General features: G+C 42.0%; 1 protein-coding gene across 1 annotated transcript in view; it reads left to right on the top strand.

Annotated features, from left to right (window-relative positions):
* The window catches only part of CD6 (CD6 molecule), a 50,508-nt gene extending 25,651 nt beyond the window's left edge, over window positions 1–24,857 (top strand). The window contains exons 2-9 of the mRNA XM_056851993.1: window positions 8,091–8,132; window positions 14,208–14,516; window positions 15,573–15,872; window positions 19,156–19,296; window positions 20,252–20,380; window positions 21,549–21,650; window positions 22,834–22,908; window positions 24,760–24,857. Coding sequence (XP_056707971.1) covers window positions 8,091–8,132; window positions 14,208–14,516; window positions 15,573–15,872; window positions 19,156–19,296; window positions 20,252–20,380; window positions 21,549–21,650; window positions 22,834–22,908; window positions 24,760–24,857 — 1,196 coding nt within the window. The remainder of the gene's footprint in view (window positions 1–8,090; window positions 8,133–14,207; window positions 14,517–15,572; window positions 15,873–19,155; window positions 19,297–20,251; window positions 20,381–21,548; window positions 21,651–22,833; window positions 22,909–24,759) is intronic.
* The last annotated feature ends 782 nt before the right edge of the window (window positions 24,858–25,639 follow it).

Here is a 25,639-nt window from a genome sequence, read left to right as displayed (position 1 = left end):
AGCAGCATTTTTGAAATGGTGATGGAGCCAATCACACAGAAGCATGTGAGTGTCTTGGCATCCCAGGTTCTGGGTGACTGGAAATTCCATTGCTCAGCCTCAGTACATTTCATGAGAGAGGCAGCTGTGTGGGATGCTTTTCACAAAGACCTGCAGAAGCCCTACGGAAATGAGTAGTGATTTCGCAACAATTGTGCTTGCTGTTTGCTGTCAGAACTGCTGTTTAGGGCTGAAAACAAGATCCACAGCCAACTGATCCATGCATATTTTAATACTCTGTAAGGATGCTACTTAGCTGTGAAGTGACTATGTCATGGTCTTAAGTCCCAATAACCATAACACAGAAAGAGGTTGATGATTTAAAGCAGTTTGTTTATTAAGCTTAATAATACATACCGGGTGGGAGCTTCCCAAAAGCGCAGGACAGCTCGCACACCAGAACAAAGGATTGCCACAACATATATAACCTCTGGTCAGGGGTGTTACAAAATACGTAATATAGTGCATAGATACACAAAGACCCAATGATGGACACCTTTGGATTAGCATAGGCCTATCAGTCGCAGTTAAGGCAGCACCTTAGCTGGTTACATGATCTGGGGCAGGGAGACATTCCTTAGGCCATAGGTAATTCTGGGCCGTCTCTTGGTGGATGGCTGTATCAGGCACCGACAGCCTGATTCCCTGACTCCTGGCTCCTGGTTGCCACCCTCCCAAAGCCCCCATGTGTGTGCACATGAATGCATAGTATCTCAAACCTGCTTTTATACTTTAGGCCTAGCTTTTCCAGAAGAGCAATTATGAAAACTGAACACATAAGCATACAATTATGATTACAGGCATTACAGCTGTCTTGTCATTCATTTTAAATGATTTTTAGGTCTGGTTAACAGTGTTCAAAATACATAGCTCCAATTATGACTGGGAGCAGTTTGAGGAATGGTAGCACAATGAAATAATAGTAGATTTGTGGCTCATTTACAATGGAAGAAGAAACTTTCTGCCTATTCAGAATCAAATGGGCTTTCATCATGAAATTTAGTATGAGGTTGGTTTGTGGCATGCTTACGCTGCAAAATTTTAAAATAAAACAAGTGCACTCAAAAGCAGTGTCTACTTTGCATTGTCTTGTGTTTGTGGCTTTGAATTTAAAAATCATTCTGCACAGCAACTTTCAACCTTAAAGGCGAGATTTTCTATTAATTGTATTACAGGTGGAACAGCAAAATGGTGATACTAGGCCCAAGGGCATTTGATGGTTTCAGGTGAAACCTTAGTAAAGAGGTATACTAGAGATATCTTAGGCCTTTTATGCATGGATGCTTCTCTCGCCGTCACCCCTCTGATGACTGTATTGGCAGCTGAAGCACCAATGCAGAAACCTTACAAGCCTGACCCAGTGTGGAAAACAGTCCTGGGGAGTGGGGGTGGGGATGGTCACTGTCAGGTGACTGGGGCAGGGAAAATGTCATGATACCTGCCATGTGGAAACCATTTTGCCATTGCACTGTATTTGCAGCCATAGCAGTAATGTAGAAACCATATAAGCCTGACTCCATGTGGAAAACACCAATGTCTATCACCAGGTTAAGGACTTTAATGAAAGAGTATTTATGTGCCTTGGTTGCTGGAAATCTCTCTTCCCTGCCTTTGGAAGAGGATACCCATCCGCTTTGTGGAAGGGGCAGTGGAACCTTACTTAATTTTTTTATAGTCAAAAAGGGCAAGAGTCCAGTAGCACCTTAAAGACTAACAAAAATATTTTCTGGTAGGGTATGAGCTTTCGTGAGCCACAGCTCACTTCTTCAGATACAGCTAGAATGTGAATCCATCGGTCTTTAAGTAGAGGAACAGTATGTAAATGTGAATAGCTGGCTTGATTGGATTAGGTGTGATATGCAGAAGAGTCTGTGATGTCCAGGGGAGAGATGGGTGTGGAGAAATCAGCATTGGTAATGGGCCATGAATGCAAGGTCTTTATTCAGCCCAGGTAAATGCATCGACTTTAGTTTGAATATCAACTGCAATTCAGCAGTTTCTGTAATGTGAATTACAGTTGATATTCAAACTAAAGTCAATGCATTTACCTGGGCTGAATAAAGACCTTGCATTCATGGCCCATTACCAATGCTGATTTCTCCACACCCATCTCTCCCCTGGACATCACAGTCTCTTCTGCATATCACACCTAATCCAATCAAGCCGGCTATTCACATTTACATACTGTTCCTCTACTTAAAGACCGATGGATTCACATTCTAGCTGTATCTGAAGAAGTGAGCTGTGGCTCACGAAAGCTCATACCCTACCAGAAAATATTTTTGTTAGTCTTTAAGGTGCTACTGGACTCTTGCCCTTTTTGACTACTGCAAACAGACTAACACGGCTACCCACTGTTAATTTTTTTATGATCAGCCAGCCATAACATAATCAATAGAGTCAGCAACACATAAAATAAAATATGTACATACAATTTTTAAAAATCCATAGCCTCATTATAAACTATACTTCATGTTATATGCATAATTAATAAAAAAGATTTAAGCATGTGCTTCCTTATTAAACAAGCCAAAGCATAAAATGTGACCACTTTAAAGATTGTTTCCTTGAAGTGATCTGACAGAAGAAGGGACATATAAAACTTGTTGGATCTACCTGGAAAAGTGGATAGAACTGGAGTGATGTATAAGGAAAGTATGTCAGCACTTTTGCAGATGGGTATGGACCAAGCTAGGCTAACTATAAATGAAAGAGTCAAAGATATTGAGCGTCAAAAGATATTGAGTGTGACCCTGAAGAGCTTGTTTAAGCCCTACTTCAGAGTGGGGTAGAATGACCGTGTCAACCACATATAGTAATGTGGGAGTGGAACCATTATCAGTAAGTCTGAATTTGAAAACAATGAGACAGAGGCTTACAGCCCATTCCTGAGCTGGCAGCGTGCAGGGACGGCGGGGAGGAGGCGCCACCGCGGCGCCTCCTAAGCAGTTCCCTGCATTCCAAAAACTTTTTAACAGCCTTTTTGCGGCTTTTAAAATTTTAAATGGGGCTTTTTTGCCCCATAGAGAATAGCGAGACAGGCGCAGTAACACCATTCTCAGCGCCAGTGTCCAGGGCCAAAAGGGGACAGAAAACTGCCTACCAGCAGCTCCTCCCACCAGAATGCCCCAGGAACACCTCCCGGGATGTTGGAATGCCCCCCAGAACGCTGGCATGGGCCTTTACACCGGTGGGACACCAGCGGAAGGCCCACTGGTGTCCCGGGGTGGCGCTGCTATGGCAGCACCAGGAGACTGGCATTGGGACCCTCCACGCTGGCCCCAACTTTCGTCCTCAGAAGTCAGGAATGCGCTGTTACTCTATAGGCAAAAGATTTTAGCGGGAGTTGGCTAAAACTGAGGCAGACTGGACAGCAGTTTCTCTCTTGGGGAGTGTTGCATAATTTGTCATCATGCTGCCTGTTTTTTGGAGTCAACATGCTTGCCATAGGCTATGTTTGAATATTTGTATACACTTCTCCCATGCTCTCTCTCATCCAAAGTAACACTGCCTGTTATCACTTGGGGATGACAGGAGAAACACTTAATTGTATGTTCCACAATTATTTCTTGGAACTTGTGATGGATCCTCTCTCTGGCATGAATCTGGCTCTTATAGAGATATAGGTGAAGGTGCCAATTTTTTTTTTTTTTTTTTTACCCAGTCTTGTTCCACTATTCATAAGTTGCAGGATTTAATTGCTTCATATACAATTTTTGAATTGCAAAATGACAAAAAAGAGATAGAAACTGCCCTCTCCACTCATTAGCCAGGAGATGGGTTCTTGCCCTGCTCCCAGGAGAGGATAGATGACTGAAAGTCTGCCCGGCAGGGCACTGAATTAGGGGGCATGGTGTCAGAGGGCATTTAACTGGTGGGAACACGTGTTACTCTTTCCCAGTGAACTCATTAGCCAGAACTTAGCCAGATAGCTATTATTTCTCAATGTGCAAAGAAAAAAGAAGAAATTTTGGGCTGGAGTGCCACCCAATCTGGCTCGGAATGCTGCTGCAAGGGGAGGAAGAGCTCCTGCCTTCCCCCCAATCCATTTTCCTGCACCCAAAGAGCACTGGAGGGGGTTATTTCCCCAGTTCCTCATGGAGCAGCAAAAATGGGGAAATAATTCCCCCCTGCACAGCTGCAGAAAACCTGCTTGGGGAGGAAGTCAGGAGCCCTTCCTTCTCTGCGGTGGCATTCTGAGACTCTTTGTATGGCATTCCAGCCCAAAGTTTCTTCTTTTTTCTTCTGAGCCCATTCTGAGCCCATTAGAGCCCTTTATTATTTTAAAAGCTATTCCCCGCAGCCGTTTTGTGCCTGTGGGGAACTTGAATTGGGTCTGGGGAACCCCGGATCAATTTGTTAAAAACCCAAACATGTAGTTTGGCCTTTAATTAATCTGTCTTGATGCTGAAAAGGCTTTTGATTGCCTTGAATGGCAATTCATTTTCCAAACATTAAAGACACAGAATATCTAGGTAACTTTCTAGCAATTATTTCAACAATTTATAATCAACCAAGAGCAATACTTCAAACTACTGGTCGGTTATCTAAATCTTTTGTATTAGCTTGAGGTACAAGAAAGGATGCCCATTGTCAGCAATTTTATTAGCGATATGTATTGAACCTTTTGCTCACATGATTAGAGAAAACCTAGAACTAAAAGGAGTGTCAAATAAACCATTTAAGATTAGTCTGTATGCTGATGATGTAAAGTTATAAGTAACTGATTCTATAAATTCCTTAAAGCGAACCCTAACTTGCTGCAGCGAATATGGTTCCACATCTGGCTATTAATTAAGTAAATCTGAAAATTAAAATGGTAGAACTAACCATAGAGCAATGCACTAAAGAACTGATTTTTGAAACAACAGGGAAAATGTTTAATTACCCCAACCAAATATTTTGATTTGCTTATCTTCAAAACTGTCAGATTTATATAAAAATAATTATATTAAAACTCAGGTATAAAAAAGATATGATAAAATGGAGTACTCTACAATTCTCTTGGCTAGATAAAATAGTAAGTTTTAAAATAATGCTGTTGCCCAAATGCCTTGTTTGTATTTGAAAATGCAGTATACCAATTAAAATTTAAATGTTTGGCCAAGTGATATTTTGAAGTACATATGGTCCAGTAAAAAATTGAGAATTGCTTTGTCTTCTTTGCAAATGTAACAACTAGATGAAGGAATCAAGCTGTTAAATTAATTTTTAAAATTTAACTTTTTAATTAAATTTTTACATAAATGACTTTTTACAGTTAGAAATATGCCTTGGTATGTTTTGAAGCAGGAAAGTTTGAAGATTCCTCTGCATTATAAAAAAAATTGTATGGAATGTTTAAAGTATTCTAATGAACTGATAGAAGAGGTTTCAATAACATGGGACAAATTATGAATGTATTTAAGCCAAACTATCTCCAATGTTTCATTTTTAATTCTGAATTTAAAATAATGAAGTCATGGTAAAGTTGGTTGATAAATAACTACACTAGATTTATAGATGGGATAACAGGTCAGTGTGCTTCTATGGCACACTTACAAGAAAGGAATATTGATATTTAGTGGTTCTAGTTCTTTCATCTGAAAAAAATATATAGACATAAAAAGAGGAAAAACCTTTACATTAGTGTAGCAGAATATGAAAGCTTAATACATAAAGGATTAAGAAACAACCAACATATTGACTCAGTTATATAGATGTTTATTAAAATGTTTCACTTCAAAATCTCGGCCTATGAATAGTGTACAATATTTACAGCTGGCCCAGTTAAAGCAATACGTATTAGTGTGGCTGAGAATTTTTATAAAATTCTATCTCTATCTACACTCCATATAAATTGAATAAAAGCTACCCAACAAGACAATGTACATGTTGTAAGTGTAGATTTGTTTCTGCAGTCTTTAACCATATGTTGGGATCTTTCTCACCGGTCAAAGCCTTTTGGTTAAAAGTGATTTCGGAAGTAGAACATATGACTTCTTTTACTCCAAATGTTATTTTACTTGGAATCATATGTGATGAAATACCTGCAGTAAATAAAAACATGATATATTAACTGCTGTAAGGCTGCTAAATGCTAAAAAGAGGAAGCAAGCAAAAGTATTAAATCTTGGCTTAAGAAAGTATGGTACACAGTCAAATTGTTGAAGTTAACAGAACTTGTACATCTAAGCGATGAAGGCAGAAAACGCCTTCTCTTTTTAAATGGCTATCTTTTTTTTGATTGCTGGTACTGAACAAGTAATATGACTATTTACTTCTACAACTGTTCTTCTTTGGGGTAATAGCTTTTGTAATTTTTTTATACTTATACTATATTTCCTTTATATTTAAATAAGTTAACTTCCTACTACTACAAAGGGCCAAAGTAGATGCGATAGTGCAAGATCCATGAAAATCATTTCTGGTGGCATTTTTAAAAGCTAAAAGAGGTCCTAGGGATGGTATAAGCCCAAACTGGATCAAGATCACAATGCAGGGGGAGAGGAACCAAACCTTCCCACTGTGCCATTTTCCCAATTGAAGTCATCTATCCCCACTATACACTAAAGTTTGCCCTCCATACATGTTTGCAAATTTATTTGCAGATGGCTCTGGGGCAGGAGATAATAATTTGGGTTGGGGAAAACAGCACGGGGGGGGGGGCAAAAGCTTCAAACACCTCACTCAGCGTTATGGCTCTGATCCAATTTAAGGTCCTACATGGATACTTTTAAATTTACAATAAGGTGGGAGAGCACAAATCTTCCACTATCTCATCTTGTTTGGATGTCAAATGAGATGAATAAAGCAGTTGATTTAAAAAACACACACACACACCATGAAACATGATATGCATTCTGTGATAGAGAACACTAAAGGAAGCACATCCATATCAGAAAACAAGGGAATCACATTCTAGATTTTGCTTAGCCTACCACTTAAGCTACTGTATTTCTCTACAGAATCATCAGTGGAAGTATACAGAAAAAAAGGAATGGTGCAGTTTTGTCCACGTTGGCTGAAGAGTACAGCAATCATCTGACTAGTCAGAGATTTAGACTAATACGATACTATTTTTATGGGGTGTCGTTTACAATGATCTAAATGTGGACACAGAATGGAAAGGGTATCTTGGATAACTGAGATTTAAATAATATATGTTCTATGAAATTTTAAATATCTCTCAAAATGTGGAAATACATTTTGCGACTGTCTGTGCATGAAATTGAACACAGTCATCCAAAAGCGCATTTGAAACAAGGCTGATAATTGCTTAGATATTGTTTTATGGCGATTTATTTTATATTGTTATTTCACATCTCATGTTATCCACTACTTGTGTAAAATGAACTTTTTCTTCAAGTATTTGCCAATTTTAAGCAACACGTAAAAATGAAGTAGAGGACCGGAGTGCTGTTGTACACTTGCTTTAAAAGCCTAAAACAATTAAAAACATTTAGAACAAATTTGCAATTTTGTACATAAAATGTAGATATTTCTTTAAATGTTTTCCAAGATAAATTGGAATATTTTAAAAATAAGCTTTTAGAAAATGAGATGAAAAAGTATGAAATAAAAAAATAAGATTTTACTAACTTGACATTGTATGAACACTAGTAATAATGGCTTTATCTAAGAATATCTTTCTGTTTAGATTTTGCTTGGAACTGTCACTTTTGTGTGTGGTTTCCATACATAAGTGCCATTTCAATAGCATTATATTTTGTGGGTTCTATTCCTCTACCCTTTTTGGATGCAGATGTTGCTGCAATATGATATAAGAGATATTCCATATGAAATAGGTAGGTCTCCATCTACCCCCTCCCCCATCCTCCCATCCATACTAATTACTTCTTCACCCCAGATTAGTAATTTTGTCAGTTCTTCCCATGTCTTCACCAGGAAGTAATTATGTTCAGCAGAGCCACTTCAGATCTCTTCAAGTTGTACAATAGCTAGATCAATGGGCTAGGGTCTTGGAATCAGATATAAATGAGAATTTGCCCCAAGTCACATTTTTATTTCAGTCCAGGCAAATCCAATCGAGCCTTCTGTCTCTTCTTCAGACTTCACAACCAGAAATGAGGATAACACAACTGCAAAGCCAGGTAAGCATATATAAGGTAAGCTGAAATTAGAAGATACCTTTTGCTTTTGTGGTATTTTTCACCATAGTAGAGAGGTGGGTTAAATGAACTCATTTTATTTGGCCAAACTGGGAAAATGTCAAGAATGCAAAGACAAGTAATTGTGGTAAAGGCTGAAGTATGTGGTTGTTTTTATTACCAGTAGTAGACTTGTTGTGGCATTCTTCAGTGTCAGTAACTGAATGCTACATGCTTCACAGAACAATTTTTGTGGGATGATGACACAGTGAATGTTCCATCACATGTCAAGATCAGCCACCAGGCATGTCCTTGTTCAGTTCAGATTTTGAAAGCTTCCAAGAAAGTGGTGAACTACTTATACTGAGAGATCTCCACTATCTTATCTCTCTACACCACTGGTTCCCAACCAGGGGTCCGTGGACCCCCAGGGGTCCGTGAGAACTAAATTAAGGTCCGCGAAACAAAATTATAAACCCATAATAAATTAATATTTTCAATTAAAAGTTCTCTATTATAAAAATATATATTCAAATATTATTCTAAGCTTAAAGTTTAACTAACAGTTATGATTAAAGTTTATTTTCAAATTCTCTGAATTTTTATTTTGAATCTTGGGGTCCCTGCACCGAACAAAAAAGTCCTAGTGGTCCCTGGTCAAAAAAAGGTTGGGAACCACTGCTCTACACTATGTTCCTTTCAGTCAGCAACTAATTCAGGCCATGGGCCATATCTCATGGGGGATTGAGTTGAAGGCAGGAAGCCAGATCTACTCCATACCTCCTTGCTGCTGTCCAGATGTACCATTCCCTCCTTCCTTCCCTCTCTCTTTGACACAGCGGGGAAAAGAAGTTAGAAGAAGAGCAACACAGATTGCTGTTTGCCACTGAATAGGATTCCATGGTATACTATAACTTCATGCAGAGCAGTAGCAGCACAAGGCCAAAAATTGTTTGTTGGAAAGTTGTGTACCACTTATGACCCAGTTGACTGCCTCTCATGAAGTGAGAATGCATTCCAGATGTGAAGCACTTAAAGTTCATACACTGCAACCCTTTCTGGCTATCTCTTGCCTCCAGGATGAGAGTGGTGAACATGGGAGGAGGTTGAGGTAGCACCCTATGAGGGGCCTCAGTTGGTCCCAGGGAGAATGGTGGTTAAATCCAGCTCTACTTGTTCAAAGACTATAGCACTTAATCTGTTATTTTAACAAAAGCAACAGAGGTTCAAGTACAGATTAAGTCACTTCAGCAGTGAGCTTCAAAGTGTCTCAGTTCTGCACAGGCAACTGAATACACAGTCATTTCCAGTAGGAAAGCTTGCACATGGAAATAAAAAAAAGCTGTATGGACAGCTATGGCTTAATTTGCCAGCAAAATACACAACTGGTCATTCATTCAGCTGGTTATATATCACATCCAAATTAGATTTTTGAATCATACCACAAAATTGGGAATTGTTTATTTATTATTAATTTGTTCATTTATTCATTAAAATATTTATATCCCACCTTTCCTCATTGTTCAAGGAGGCTTAAAATTACCATTTGAAACAGCACAAATATACAAAATAAAACTCCAAATAACGCCCTCCTCTTATAAAATACCTATAAACTTCAAATCAAAATTATTTGAAATATACAGGAGAGCATTAGTCTATAAAAAGCACTGACCAAGATAAAAAATACCCTGTTTGTTCTAAAATGTGCCATATAGTTAATGTGGCGTCAGGACCTTGGAATAACAAGAAAGTACTTGTACCACTGTACCAGTGCCATTGTAAGCAGAGTTGATTTCGATGGACTTAGAAGAGTGTTCATTTGTTTAGAACATGTATATCCCATTTTTTTCTAGCTTATTGGGTTTAATTCTGCTTAGGATGACACTGGTAGTTGTAGACAGTAAAAGTCAAGTAGCATCTAATGATTGCATTAGTTGCTTTCCAAGAAATGAGAACTGAAAATTCTCAGGGAAATTCGGGGAGAATAAATACATATTTTGCAGAGAACACAGTAGATTCTTACATACATAAATGACAGAAAACCAAGGGCTGATTTTGCTGTCAACTCTCCCCTTATATTTCTGATAGGTTATCAGCCTTAAGTGTGTCTGTCATATATACACTTTAAAAAAAAACTATTGCTAAATTGCTGTAGGGTCCAACCCTATGGTTTCACACAGTAAGGGGGCTTTCAAACCACCCCAATATTCTTCAGACATCTTTCTCAGTGTCAATTACCTAGAACCTAATTACCTAGAAGAGAAAACAGCTCAGGATTTCTCTTTTATGCTATGTTATCTACTAGTTGGGATGACTGGGAGAGATGTGAAAGGTAGATAGTCAAAAAGCAGTCAGGTGTTCAACAGGAGGTTGTCATGGAGACCTAGGGAGGATCAAGAAGTGAATTGCTTGGAGGAGGACAAAATAATCAGGAAACAAACTAACCAATATACACAGAAGAATACAATATTAGGAAACAGCTGAGATTTAGACGTGCATGAACACAGGGGAGGAGGTGTTGCCGCGCTGCCTCCTAAAGCCGTTTCCTGCATGCTGGGGGAAAAAAAGCCCTTTAGAGGTGTTTTTTGGGTGAAACAGGACCTTTCCGCTCCATAGAGAAAAGCGAGGCTGTGCCTGCTAAAATGCAGGTGCAGCCTCGCTCTTCTCCGCGCCGGCGATCCCGGGACGAAAGGGGACAGGAGGCTGCCTAACGCCTCCCGGGATGCTGGTACAACCTTTACGCTGGTGGGACGCTGGTGGAAGGCCCTGTCGGAGTCCCAGTGTGGCGCTGCTGCGGCAGCGTCTGGGCCTTTCCACTGGCGTTGGGTCCACTAAGGCCGGAGTCAGTTGCCCAGACGCCTGCACGGGGTGGTGGGCGAACGCCGGCACAGCGCCTTCCTGGCCTCCTAAGGGCTTTCGCCCTTCACGCTCAGGAAGGCACTGTAAGTGTGTGCATGTAAAGTGCTGTCAAGTCTCAGCCAACTTATAGCACCCCTGGTGGGGTTTTCAAGGCAGTTGATTAAGCAGAGGTAGTTTGCCATTGCCGTCCTCTGCAGAGTCCTTCTTAGAGGTCTCCCTTCCACATACCAATCCAGCTTAGCTTCTGAGACCTGACAAAATCGGGCTATACTGTACCATTCCACACCCTGGAACACTAAGTAAGGTCACTAACATAGTGCCACCAAAGCTCAGCCTTGATTAAGAGACACAATCCACACTACATGATATAATATTATACTGTCACAACAGTCACTGGTTTTAACTTACAAATGAACAGTGTTTTGTGATATCACACAGTCACACTCTTGGTATACTAATCTTCTATCAAGAGTTGCAGGAACAAAATCTGGAGTGGATTAACTCCTCTAAGTAACGTAAGGAGGTGTGGGGTGAAGATTTCGATGTCCACATCCTACTTTCCATTACTAGCTTTTAGGAAATGCTGGACTATATACAGTTCAGGGTGAACAGTACCCTAGGGCACAATGGTGCATCATTAACTTTGGAATCTGGATGCCGTTGTAGCCAGTCATAATCCATGTCCCCAGGGGCATTCAGCGTGCAGAGGTCTCCAATCCACCCACACATGACTATCAAGGAGTATGATCTGCTTCCCTCTTTTGAGCCAGGATTCTCCCAGGAAAAAAGATACCTGCCATTTCCAGGGATGCCAACTACATTTCCAGGTATATGCTGTTGTACCCAACTGGGAGTATGCATAGTTGTTATGCAGATATGACCAAGGTCCCCTGGTGGTTATCAGTCCCAAAGGGTGGTGCTTAACATACCTCTGGTTTTTGAGGTTACCCTGAACTTCATGCTGTCACCTCAGTGACATTTTGATCAAAGAGGCAGGAAGCTGTGTGGGTGGCAGCTTGTGTTTGCGCCCATTCCAACTGATGGGGGTTGATAGAGGACTGAGCAGAATGGGGTTTGTTTTCTTGAGCAACATCTTCCTGGATGTATTGGCCATATCTGGAGATTTGTTCATCATCCATATTGTCATTGGCTTCAATAGACCTCACTGGCAGCTAATATAACCCATGGCCTTTTAGTCTTATCGGTGTGATCACTTCTTAAGTTGTGGAAGCATCATGGATCTGTGAATGCAACCCAGAGTCCAAATCATTAGTTCTTCCATGACTGTTCAACCCACAAATATTTTATGCTTATTTATTAAAATGTTTGCAGCCTGCCTTTCCTCGTGCTCAAAGCGAGTTACAAATCATAGTTTAAAACATACACAATAAAATTACAGATAACCTCCCTAGAGTTGGCTGAAGTCTATACCCTATTAAAAGCCCTGGCAAATAAAATGGCCTTGCAGCATCACATGAAAAGTTCTGCATTTTCTCCTGCATGACAATTTCATGACTGGCTGAGCAAGATTTCTAATTCTCTGAAAGCAACAAAAGAAAGTGGAACTGAGGACCACTCAGTCTTCTCCACTGTTTGCAGTGTTTACCTGGAGTGGGAAAGGGCTTTGCCTTTAGAAATTGGGGGGGGATTGGAGAGAGAAAAGGCCCCTAGAGAACAATACCCCCCAATATTCAAGCCCTTTGTACAAAGCTGCAAATGGAATGCCTCTCACACAGAGAATGAGCTATTATTTTCCTGTAATCTCAACTGCAGTATTTGATAGAAACCTCATCATTTCAAAGGTTCACAGATACACATCCTATAGCCAGGCTGTGCCTGAACAGCTGGCCGCTATTCAGAATTGACTCTGTTTAAATGTTTTATATTCGAGGTGATATGAAATTACATAAAAGATGTCAGTGACATTTAATCATGTTTCTTCACGCATACAAGCAAGTCATTAAGAAATGATTACACAGGTTAACTGGCCCATAGATTATGATGCCTTTATCCTCTTAATCAAATGAGTTCTCTGTGTCACAGGGGCAAAGCAAGCTGCTGACTGTCCCACTGTTGGCCTGGGGATAAGTCATCCATATCTTTTGTTGCATGACAAAGGCTTCTTGAATTTCCTTTCCTGCCATGCTACCCTTGTTCCTAGGAAGGCTTAAAAGCCTTTCCGTTTCTTACCCTGTATCTTGGGAAAGAGCCATAGGTCAATGGAAGAGCACATGCTTTGTATGGAGAAGTTCCCTGATTCAGTCACTTAGTTAAAAGGATCCCAAGTAGCAAATTTTAGATCGGTTGGGCAAAACCATTTTTTAACCCATGTGTACTTATGGAATCTGAAGAACGGGTAGTGAGTGGTACCACAACAAAATGGCTGTCATGGGGGGAGGGGAGAAATCACACAATGGCGGCAACAATGGTTTGTTTCAATCACAGAAAAGTTGGGAGTCATCACAAAATATCAGGAGGTCCCAAGCCAAGCTTCCTTCTGTGGTAGAGCAGCTGTTCCTAATTGGGTGGACCCTGTAGCCACAAAGTTGATGCCTCCTAGGCTCTTCCTATTCCAATGGAGGAGAGCCAAGTATGGCTGTTTATATTGAAAAGAGATGCTTTGTGGAAGAAGAATGTGGGCACCAAGAAACACATGTGGGTGCCATAGAGCCCGTGTTGGGGGGTCACTGTCTTAGACCTTTGGCTATGACCTTGGAAAACTATTGTTAGTTCAGTAGATGTACTGGACTAGATGGACCAGGTTTTCTCACTTAAAATATATAGCCTGCCTTTCCAAAATTCATGGTGGTTAACTCAGTGCTAAGCAGCTTCATATGTATTCATATATGCTAGATGAGAATTCCAAACATAAAACAGGGACATTTGGGAGCTGCAGAGTGTGAACTGTAAAAATAAGGGATATCTTACTGTCAGTTTTTTACCGTCAGCATATCTATTGTTGCACGGTAAGCTAAATATCTCCAGGCTCTATGACACTCTTCCGCTTTTCCTAGAGACCTCTGTCTAGCTACATCTGTCAGCTAGCTACATCTGTCCTAGTGAGACTCCACCTCATTAATCATGCACAGTCACAGTGTGTCACATTGATTAAACACACCAAATTCTGTAGATTTTTTTATCTGCACTGAATCTTCTCTATTACCTCATTCTATCATGGTATGACCAGCAATCCCTCTCTTCTCTACTTCTTTCCCTTAGAAGCTCAGAGGTTACGTTTAGTGGATGGAGGAAGCGGCTGTGCTGGCAGAGTGGAGTTTGAAGACGATGGTATCTGGGGCACCGTATGTGATGACAGCTGGGATCTGACTGATGCCAATGTTGTGTGCCGGCAACTGGGTTGTGGATGGGCCATTCAGGCTCCCAATGCCTCTTTTTTCCAAAAGGGAACAGGCCCCATCCATTTGGATGAAGTGAAATGCTCAGGGAATGAATCTTATTTGTGGGACTGTCCCTCTGAGAAGAAACATGACTGTGGGCACAAGGAAGATGCTGGCGTGGTGTGTTCAGGTATTTTGCCATCTTTATTGTTGTCAGCTAGTACCATTGTTAGCTGGTACATAATCCAGGGATAGCCAACTTCTTACACCATTCTCACTGGCCAAACTGCCCAGCAAGAAACCCAGTTCCATGCTATTACCATATTGCTTCTTTTAGACCCCAGATGACTCAAAGTGAAGTAGGAGAAGAAAAGAAGATGGCTTCCTCATCTGGCCAGCTTCAAATGAGAGCAGAAAGGACACAGTTGTCCTCCCTCCTGCTCCAAGTCTGCAACTCTGTTGAGTAGAATAACGGATGATATAAGAGTACAAGATGAAATTTAAGTATTTCCACCTGCATGGAAACAGGTTGATAGAAGAAGCCTTGCATCTTTCTCCTCCGTACCCTGCGACTGATGGGCTGGTGCAATCAGGAACTAGTACAGGAACATTGGGGCTGTTTTCACGCATGGCACCAAAATTGCCTTTGAGCTATGTGCCAGCCTGAGACATTTTTAGATCAGAATTGAAAAGTCAAAACAACATTCCCATGCTCTTGATTAGAGCTTATTTTTCAAATATATGAGATGGAAGCAGGAAAATCAGTGCCCGCTCTATAATCCGATGCCTGAAGAGACACCTTGTTGCTTCCTAGAAAAGCTGCCTCAATTTCAGCTTCTCATATATTATTTGTTTGCATGTCTCAGCATGATTAATGTGGGATAGAAAGCAGAATATATAAATGAATTGACATCCAACCACTGTACATTTTACATTTGCCTTCCTTTAGTATCCAGCTTATCACCTCTGAATGTTGTGATATGGAAAGCTGAAGAGACAGTTTTAATTAAAGTTTCATCAATGCAGCTTTCTCATTTGATTTGCAATTACAGGAAATTGCTGTACCATTTTTAGTATCTCTTATGAAAATGCCCTATGTGTGCCATTTCTGGCTTTAGCCAGTGAAATCGGATGCGTTCTGAGCCCCTGACCCTGGCAAGTTTATCCTAGTAAATAGCATTTTGTTAGATAGCATTTTCCTCTGCTGACTCTACCCCCTTTTCTCTCCTCCCCACCACTTTGATAGATCACCAGGAGTGGCGCTTATCGGGTGGACTAGATGCTTGTGCTGGCCGAGTGGAGGTCTACTACGAGGGGGTCTGGAACACTGTATGCGATAGCAGCTGGTACCAACAACAGGCCAATGTGCTCTGCCGCTTCTTGAAGTGCAGCAATGGGGCTGTAGGGCCAAAGGTGCCCTTTGACCATACGCTTTTGGGAAAGATGTATTATGACTGTTCTGGAAATGAAAGCTCGCTCGCCCAGTGTTTCTGGCGCTACAACAACTCCAATCTGTGTGACCAGTCCAGAGCTGCTGGTTTGATATGTAACGGTAATTAGTGCTTGAGCCTTAATTAGTATTTCCATCATGCTTTCTCTTTCCTTTTCTTTCTCTCTCTCTAATTTCAACAACAGAAGCAAATAATAATGGAGAGAGAGGGCACTTTGGCCTTTTATGGAATCATAGAATCATAGAGTTGGAAGGGACCACCAGGGTCATCTAGTCCAACCCCCTGCACAATGCAGGAAATTAACAACTACCTCCCCCTTACTTTGTATAGTGACCCATCCAGGGCTGGTCCAAGAGTGTTTTTTTGTTTTGTTACCAGTTGCCAGATGGCTTCCCCCCATTATTATTGTCACAAAGAGGGAAGGGGAGATGAAAATGCAAAGTTGGAGAGGAGACAAGAAAGTGAAGGATGCAATGGGCAGGAGCTGCCATTAGGGAGGACTGACCTGAGACCCACTTTCAGAGGCTTTGCGACCCAGTTTTGGGTCTGCCCAGGAAATTTTATTCCCAGGGTCATGGATCCCACATGGTCTAAAAGCCACATGGGTCAGGAGGCTTCAGGGACAGGGGACAAAATTGCCCTCTCCTCTTTATTCTATTAATGAAGTTATGTGGGTGGAAGTGGCATAAAGAGCAATTTCACTCCCCTTCTTCATTTAAATTTCTCATGAGCATGGGAAAGTTTATTCCTAGGATCAGGAAGAACCGGGGGGGGGGGTATGGGGGGTATGACACAGAAACGATCTACAACCATCAGCCGATAGATCATGGGATCTAACCCATTAATCTCAGTTTAACACATCTCAGTAATGTCTTTATCAGGTGAAATAGCACACCAGATTCTGACCCATGTCAATCTGAGACAAAATCGAAAATTCCATCTTAGCCGCTGGATTCTGAGGGTGTGATTGCAATGGGCAGGAAGAGCCAAACATGGCCTCGGGTCCATGTGTTTTCCGTTTCCCCTATCCCCTTTCTTTATTCTCACTGGTACAAAAAATGATACAAGTGTTCCCATGAGCCAGTTAACTGCTTCTCCACCGCAACAGTGGGGTAAACAAATGGCTCATGTTTTCTTCTTTCTTTGCACTATTGAGGAAATGTGTGATTCTTGTTACGGATGTGTAAAGATGAATTTGATATTGACCAGTATGCCCCATACTGCACCTTGCATGACCCACAAAGAAGCTGTGCAGGAATAGAAACAGACACAGGCAAATGATGTGTAGACATTGTGAAAGTGGACTATAGGAAAATATCACCAGAATGGTCTTCAGTGAAGACCCACTGCTACAGCAGATGAGCATCATCAAGACCAATAGAAAAATTATGCAAGATTCATCAAGATTCCCAGATCTCATAGCCTTTTCAAGAAAGATTGGATGAACCTGCATAGTCTTTCCCAAAATGAAAAAGAGGCCACTTCCAGCCTGGACTAGATGGGAAGAGAAAAGGGGGAAGGAAGGGGGAGCAAAACAAGAAGTAGTATGAAGGCTTGGGGAGGGGGAGTACTTGGCTTTCCCCTGGACGGTTCTGGTGTTTTCAGATGTGCATGGACAACTGCCAGCCAGAATCACCGGTACATGCAGTCTGGATGATGAGCATGGCTAATTGTATCTCTATTGTCCTCTGTACTGTTGCTAGGTCTTTATTCTCACATGATCTCCTTCTGGCTTTTAGGCTCACGGGGTTTGCAGAACTCTACATACCCAAACACAGGGACTCCAAGCAGCCCTCTGCCTACTACACGTGAGTGCAAGTCTCTTCAAGGCAATTTCTTCTGTATCTAGAGCAACCCCAATATAACAATGGCTGCATGTTGTAACTTCCAATTAAAAAAAACCCCTCTGTGGAGTATTCCAGTCCATTAAACACATTGCCATTTGTATCAGTGAAATGAGTGGACATGTGGCTGTTTCAGGCCTGCTCCATATCTGCAAAACAACTGAAGCAAATAAAGGTGTTTGAATCAGCCCTACACCATAGGCCAAGCTCATGGGAGAGTCAAGCAAAAAGGGGAAAATGTAGACATTGTGGTAATAAACATATTCAATTTAAGTCACGATGGTGAAAGGTCTAATAGGCCAAAGCCAACAATAAAATGAGTAGCATGCCCCATGCAGATCACAAAATTTTACTCCCGGTCTTAGTAAAGCAAATTTCATCTGGTGGCAGATCCAAAGCAGCCGTTGCAATGAGGCTAGAGACAGGCGGTAATTTTTCAAACTATGATTTGAACACAGGAACACATGAAGCTGCCTTATACTGAATCAGACCCTTGATCCATCAAAGTCAGTATTGTCTACTCAGACTGACAGCGGCTCTCCAGGGTCTCAGGTAGAGGTCTTTCATATCACCTACTTGCCTAATCCCTTTAACTGGAGATGCCGGGGATTGAACCTGAGACCTTCTGCAGGGAAAGCAGAGGCTCTACCATTGAGACACAGATGTCACTTGCTAAGGTACACCACAGACCCATTTCTCCTGCTGTTGCTTCTAGTTAAACACTTTTTGCTGGCTCTTAGAGACCCAGTAGTGGGACAGTTTTTTTTTACCCAGTGATCCCACCTTCAGATCCCACCTGAAGAAATTACCATTTGTTTCCAGCCTCAGGGTCTTCCACTCTCCAGCATGTCAACAGAAGGAAGTATAACCTTCTTTCTACATGGCATACGTAGTCACAACATAGTCACAACATCTAAAATTCAGTTGCTGTCCATCCCATATATGTCTCCAAACTGCAAACTTTCCCTCCAATCTGCATCTGTAGATTGTTCGGTATTGACTTGACCCTAGGAGGGCATGATGAAGTATGTGACAAAAGGAAGGGCTGCATGGACAGGTCAATCAGCCAGACCTTGTACGTTGGTGAGGTAGGGAAAAACCCTGAATTTACTGCAGTGGGGTAGGGGCAATTTGCAGGACTTAATCAAGGCCCAGTATCATGTGCTTAGAGGAGATCATTCAGTGTATGCTTTTTGGCATTTCAGCAGCTTAGCTCTTGTCTGCATTCACGGATTTCTGCAGATCTGGGCTCCATTGGATGATCATCTGCTTTGCAGGATCTCCTGCTGCTGTTCTGGCATGGCCCGACCTGCTCTGTGTGTTTTTGATAACTGCACTGATGGGCAGAGCCTGCAGGTTTGGCAATGGTATGGCTGTAGTAAGGCATGCCATGCTATGCTACATTTAAAGACAGACACATTTTCTATCCACCATTTTAAGAAAGAACAAGAAAAACAGAAATGCACAAATCCAGATCCTGCCTTAGAAGCCTCTTTCCCTTCTCTCCCTCTTTTGACTATCTCTCCATTTGCAGGTTTGGCTGTACGTGAGAACTGGGAAGAGAAGACACCATCATACCAGATGTTGCTAATCCTCTGCATCATCCTGGGTCTTCTCCTTTTTATGGCCATTCTGACTCTTATTGTTTTGCTGAGAAGGAAAGACAATACCATCGGTAGGCTGGGCACCAACGCCGGAGAGAGGAAAGGCACATGGGACATTTTATGGGAAATTTGCTAGGATAAGTACAGTATATTGTGATTGGGGAAATATTAAAAGTAGGACTGAGCCATGGCTTTGAAACCCATAACAGATACCCTCCTGGCAGAAATCAGTGTAGCTGCAAAGTCTCAGGTAGATCAGACCATGGTCATAGGGTTACATAGCCATCAAGCAGATTTTGCAAAGTTCTCTGCATTTAGATATATTGTTACATACAGCTCTATTCAATTACAATTTGGGAAGTGAATGAGCCTTAAATTCTCAGGCTTACACAGTCCTTTCCTCCAGCTCCCCCATTTTGGCTCACAGTTGAAGGCTTCCTGGTTTAGAAAATATTTAATCTAACTCCAGTTTGTTGTGATAGCTACATTCAGATGCCTTAACAACTATCCCGGTTTAGGATCCCTGTTACTGAGAAAGAAAGAAACTCCAATTTGCTAAGGCAGCTGGACAGGTTTCACAATCACAGGCAAAAATCACTACCATCTAGGGTAGTGCAGGTGGTAGCTGGAGGTGGTAGCTGGAGATCACCACCTGCAGGTGGTAGCTGGAGATCACCCAGTATTACAACTGATCTCCAGGTGAGAGAGATTTGTTCACCTGGAGAAAATGGCTGCTTTGGAAGGTGGACTCAATGGCATTATACCCCCCTGAAGTCCCTCCTCTCTCTAAACCCCACCTTCCTCAGGCTCCACCCCAAATATCTCCAGGTATTTCCCAACCTGGAGCTGGCAACCCTATTGCCATCCCTGAATTGTCTGAGCTAGAAATGTACTGGAGGTGAAGAGATGCAAAAAACAGGCAACAAGAGGTTTGAATGAAAACGGTTGTACTATGGAGTGATGGAGTCAAAATCCTGGCTGCATACACATCCTTACCCTGTTTCCTTTGCTTGTTTCTATTTGCAGCCCGTGGCATTTCCTCGGCTTCATTAACTGCTCCAGTCCTAATGAATCACAGCATGCCGATCTCAGGGATGACCACTGGAGTGAATAACGACTATCGGGAAATGCCCACAAGCCTTCCCAAAGGAGAAGGTAGCCAAAGCTGACACTTACTGCTCCCTCATTCCACCTTTCCAATTTTCTCTCTCTCTCCTTTCTTCCTGACAACTGCCTCTTTCCATGCATTGAACCAAAAGAGATCTAAGGTATCTTTTCTAATGACTAGTTTATAGCGCAAAAAAAGTACAGTAGTTGCTCATTGGCTGTGCTACAGCTATATGGCTTTGCTTTAAGGATCAGTGCCATTTTAACAGCATTATTGGCCCCTGGGCAAACCTGTGGGCTGGGGCCCCTACGACAACCACTCACAGGAATAAAAAGTTTAGTATAGTCTAGACTACTGTGTCGTAGTATTTATTTATGGCAAGACACTTAACATACACAGATTAGCATAGGGCCCCTAGGCTCGTGGGGGCCCCGGGCAAGTGCCCATCGGGCCCATGAGTTAAGATGGCCCTGTTAAGGATGACATTTTCCCAGCATTCACAGCACAAGATATGGACAAATTATTATTCTTTCCCCTGCTATTTGGAGGGGGGTCATTAGAGAACAGTCTTGGAGAACAGAATGAAGCTATGAGGGTATTACCAGCATCTGAAAGATAGTGCCCATAATGCCATTGATTAAAGTGAGGTGATGCAGGTCCCCTTCCCTTGCCTGTGTCAAGCTGTGACTCTAACATAAGGTGGGAGCCAAAACTGATTAGCCAAGAGGAGTTGTAGAAGAAGAAGAGTTTTTATACCCCACTTCTCTCTACATTTAAGAGGCTCAAAGTGGCTTACAATCACCTTCCCTTCCCCACAACAGACACCTTGTGAGGTAGGTGAGGCTGAGAGAGTTCAGATAGAACTGTGACTAGCCCAGCAGGTTTCATGTGTAGGAGTGGGGAATCATGCCAGGTTCTCCAGATTAGAGTGTGCTGCTTTTAACCACACACCACGCTGGCTCTATAGAGATGATCCTTGTCATTCATTTTCTCTCCCTCCCTCCCTTTCTCTCTCTCTCTCTTGTTTGTCAGTATTTCTAATGGGAATCATTGTCCACAGTTCATCGTGTCTACTTGATTGTAATGGCCTTTGGCTATATACAGTAAATCTGTACCTACCAGTTCATCACCATAGGGGCAGGTGGTCTCTTTATAGAACTATGGGTTGCTTCCCCTTGACATGTTTGGTAACTACCTCTGTGTTCGCTCTCTCAGCAACAGCAGCGATGATCACATCTCACGCTGAAGAGTCCGACTCTGACTATGAACACTATGATTTCAAGGACAAGCCACCGACGGCACTCTCTACTTTCTACAGTGAGCATACCAGACCTGCTGCTATCTTGTCAGCAAGTTCCTGGGTTCTCAGGGTCTAGCTACATGCTGCACAGAGATCCATCACTGGGGCTCTCTTATACATGGTCAGACGATTGGTCCGAAGGCTCTCATGCAGAGAATTTTTGTTTGTTTTGCCGGAACTGCTGCTGAAACCCTTTATCTGGTGCTTCCAGGGATTAAATCTGGGGCCTTCTGCATGCTAAGCATGTGCCCTGCTCTGCCGCTAAGCCATTGCCCATCCCCCTGCATTTTACTTGAAGGCAGATGCTGCGGGGACTCTTCAATTTGTTCAGTGTCGAAGTACTGCATGCATAAGCTGCTGAACCCTTCCCCCCGTGCCAGCCTCTTTCCTGATCTAAATGATCAGGAAAGAAGATGCTGCTAACTCCCAAGGGTGCTAACAAAAGCTTCAGGGGGCATTTGGAGCAGAAAAAGAATTAAAATAACCTTCCCAGTAACATTTGGGGAAGGGCTATGGCTCGGCGGAAGAGCCTCTGCTTTGCACGCAGAAGGTCCCAGGTTCAATCCCCAGCACCTCCAGTTAAAGGACCAGGCAGTAGGTGATTTGAAAGACCTCTGCTGGAGATCCTCGCATGTTTATCACATGTCCTCCTCCCTTTATAGTCTATAGTTGTTTCAGTTCTGTGAGCCTGCAGCTTTTTTGATTCCACACAATGGAAGCTACTTCTTGTTCTATTTAGTCTTCCAGGAAGGGCTCCCTAATCTTAGGGGGAAAGTGATGAAATGTCACATTAATTTTGTGAGGCTCAAATAAGGCTTCAAGGCAGCCCATCTATTGTCTAGATTATTCTAGTTTACACTTTCAAGGGTAGTGTGTGCTGTGTTTGAGTATATTCAAAGATTAAGAAACTGCACATAATACCTTTAAAGAGGGGGGAAGTCTAGGGCTGGAGGAACTATAATGCTTTAGAAGTACAACAGAGCTTATTTAGCTTAGCTTATAAAATAACATTTCCTCACAAGGCTTCTGGTGTCCCTAAGAACTCTGGGGGGGGGAGATATTCTGCTGATGAGCAGCCTTCCCAGAGCTTTAAAACAAACACCATGGTAGATGTGACAACCAGACTTCTGTCTTACCATCTCCCTCCAAGGGTATACTTCTCAGAGGTTTAATTGAGTGGCTTTTTGGCTTCTTTCTCAGATTCTCTTCGACACCGAGCAGCTGATACAGACATTTCTCCATGCAATATCCCCATGCCAGCTATGCAGGAGGAAGGTGAGTGCATGTATCTTGTCCCAGTGAGCTATGCACAAGAACGTGAGAATCTTTCCACATTTTGTTTTGTTCTCTCAGTGCCCCACACATTCCACCTGTTCCTCTGGAAGAAACATGTTTCATATTGCCTACAGCTCTAATGGCAGCTTAATAACATTGTGGGTTGCTTGTACTGCCAGGCTGATTTTGGGTCTTAATCAGTTATTTGAGAATAATTATCCTATGGACTGAAGGGTCAAGCCGGGCTTCCTAGCTTTGTAGATTTCCCCCCATCTTGTCTCCTTTATACCATACCATCTCTCAAATGGAGAGTGAAGTCTTTCACACAAAAACCCTAGTGATTGCATTAGTTCACAGAGAAAGGCTGTTCAGGTATAAGGCTTAGGTTTTTTTAGGTTTCAGTTAACCTTGGAGGGCTGATACTCATTTTATCTGGCAGTCATGTTTGTCATGTGTACACCTGCACAGTATGAAAGAAAGACATGTACCCATAACTATACAATAGACATGTGCCAGCCATCCTCAGGCAATCAGACTTTCCTTGAACATATCCACTGTGTGTCCTACAGGGTTTAGAAAAGCTCATCTCCCCTTCACTCTTCACGGTCTCATTATTTCAACACCAGAATATTTCTCAGGGCCATGTAAAATGGACATTAGCCCTGGGAATATTGTTATGAGGCCACCTGATTAATGGTAGAAGATCCAAATTTCAGAAAGTGTGGGACTTGAAGAGGTACCTGCATCTGCATGATTGCAAAAAGGCTGAATGTATCCATGGCTTCCTCCAACAGAACCTACTGTTGAGGGCAGCTCCAGTACTTCCTCTGGAGATGAAGAATGGTATGAGAACATTCACCAACCAGAGAAAGAAGATAGCCTTCCAAGAAATGAGCCTTCCCTTGGAGGTAATGATCAGAAATGTTATGAATGGAAACACTTTTAGCCTTCAGTATACTATTTTTTTCTATCTGAGATCATCGCAGAGTATAAGAATGTTGACATCTTTTCAAAATGGCAAAGACAATTTTAATGTTTTTATTTTAAAGCATTTATATCCTGCCTTTTATCCTCAGAGCCCAAGGCAGTTTAAAATATATCATTAAAGCACAGCCTATTAAAATAAGCAAAACAACATAAATACAAAAACAGCATATCCTACATATACATGTAAAATAAATATATACTCAGTCCCATCACAAAAACTTCCTATTGAAATATTACAGTTTTGACCACACATCTAAAGGCTTCCAGTGAGTACTCATAGGTTATCGACATTATTGAAATGAAGTTATCGACATTATTGAAAAGAAAGATACTCTCATTAAGTCAATATATTCATATGCAATTGGCACACAGAAAGAAAGTTGGTCTTTCATAAATATAGCAACAAAATGGAGCTTCATAATTACAGGGCATATGTACTGAGGCAGACCATAACTTAAGATATATACAAACTTTATACAAGACACTTTGGCAAACCTTTGAGTGTGCCTCGACTAAAATTCAGTCTGGGGCTGAATTTGGCCCACATGCAGCCCCTGGTTGCCATACAGGACCTTTAAGGAGCATGAGCACTTCACATGCTCATGTGAACAGCCCAGCAATCCCATCACAATGATGTAGGCTCCAGCAGTGGCCAGGCGGAGCAGAATCTTCTAAAGAGAAAGAAGATAAGCCAGAGCTGTCCCCAAGTATCAACACAATGTTCTCCCTCATTGCCTGATGAGACTTGCTGAAGATTTGTATCACTCAAACATTTCAGCCCAACTTTAAGCATCATCTTTGTGAGATGAGTCCCTCTGCTCCTCAGCAGCTGACCCAGACACTCTTCTCATTTCTTTGCTTCAGGCTTGACAACGGCTTCCCGAACTTTGGTGAACTACAAGGCCCGGACTGACTCATCTGATAGCAGCGATTATGATGATATGTGGCTCTCTGAGTCTTAGGGGGTAAAGCTGCTCTACGGTTGCAGCTTCATCTTTTCGAGTTCCTCTTTTCTTAAGAAAAAGCTGAGGATGGAAAGCCTGAGAACAGAAATGGACTTCTTTTCATAAGCTCCTGTGTGAAAGATTCGGCGTTGTAAGAGAAAATAAACTGGTCCCGGAATCAAACCCCATCCACAATGAACTGTCAGTTCCCAGTCCCATCCAGGGATAAAATGGGGATATTACACCCACAGTCTGAAATTTCCAGAGTGCACTATTGTGGGAGAAGCCCCGTGAGGAAGAACAGACTGAGACGGATTCCTTTAAGCCTCAACTCAATCACCTGGTTTCCGGCTTCAAAATATAGACAGATGAATCTTCCAGAAGTAAGCATGGACAAATTGCCCCGTGTTGTGCTAAAACAGCAACACATTCTTCCCATGGGATACCGGCACTTTTAAGAGTACTCATTCTAGGAACCAGAACCCTCCGGCAGCACTGAGGGAACACGTATTCTGTAGGGAGAGATCTTAGTTCATTCCAAGGAGTACTTCAGTTTTCTAGATAGGATTTTTTTTTTCATTGATGTGATGAGTGTGGTTACTACTGCACTGAAGAAATGGAAATCTGCTCTTCAGAGGATAATCTTTTCCTAAGAAGGTGCATAGGGAGTTCAGACTAAAGTGGGGGCAGTTTGCCAGCTTAGGGGGTTGCTTTTTTTTTTTGCCAAGCACAATACGGTAGTTGCCAGTCAAGTGTGACTCTTCAAAGCAAGACACAGTCTTGTTCTTGTTGTTGCACAT

The sequence above is a fragment of the Euleptes europaea genome, chromosome 6 (genome assembly GCF_029931775.1).
Source record: "Euleptes europaea isolate rEulEur1 chromosome 6, rEulEur1.hap1, whole genome shotgun sequence".
In the NCBI taxonomy this organism is placed as follows: Eukaryota; Metazoa; Chordata; class Lepidosauria; order Squamata; family Sphaerodactylidae; genus Euleptes; species Euleptes europaea.
Note: the sequence above shows the minus strand (reverse complement) of the source record. Positions and strands in the feature narration are given on the sequence as shown.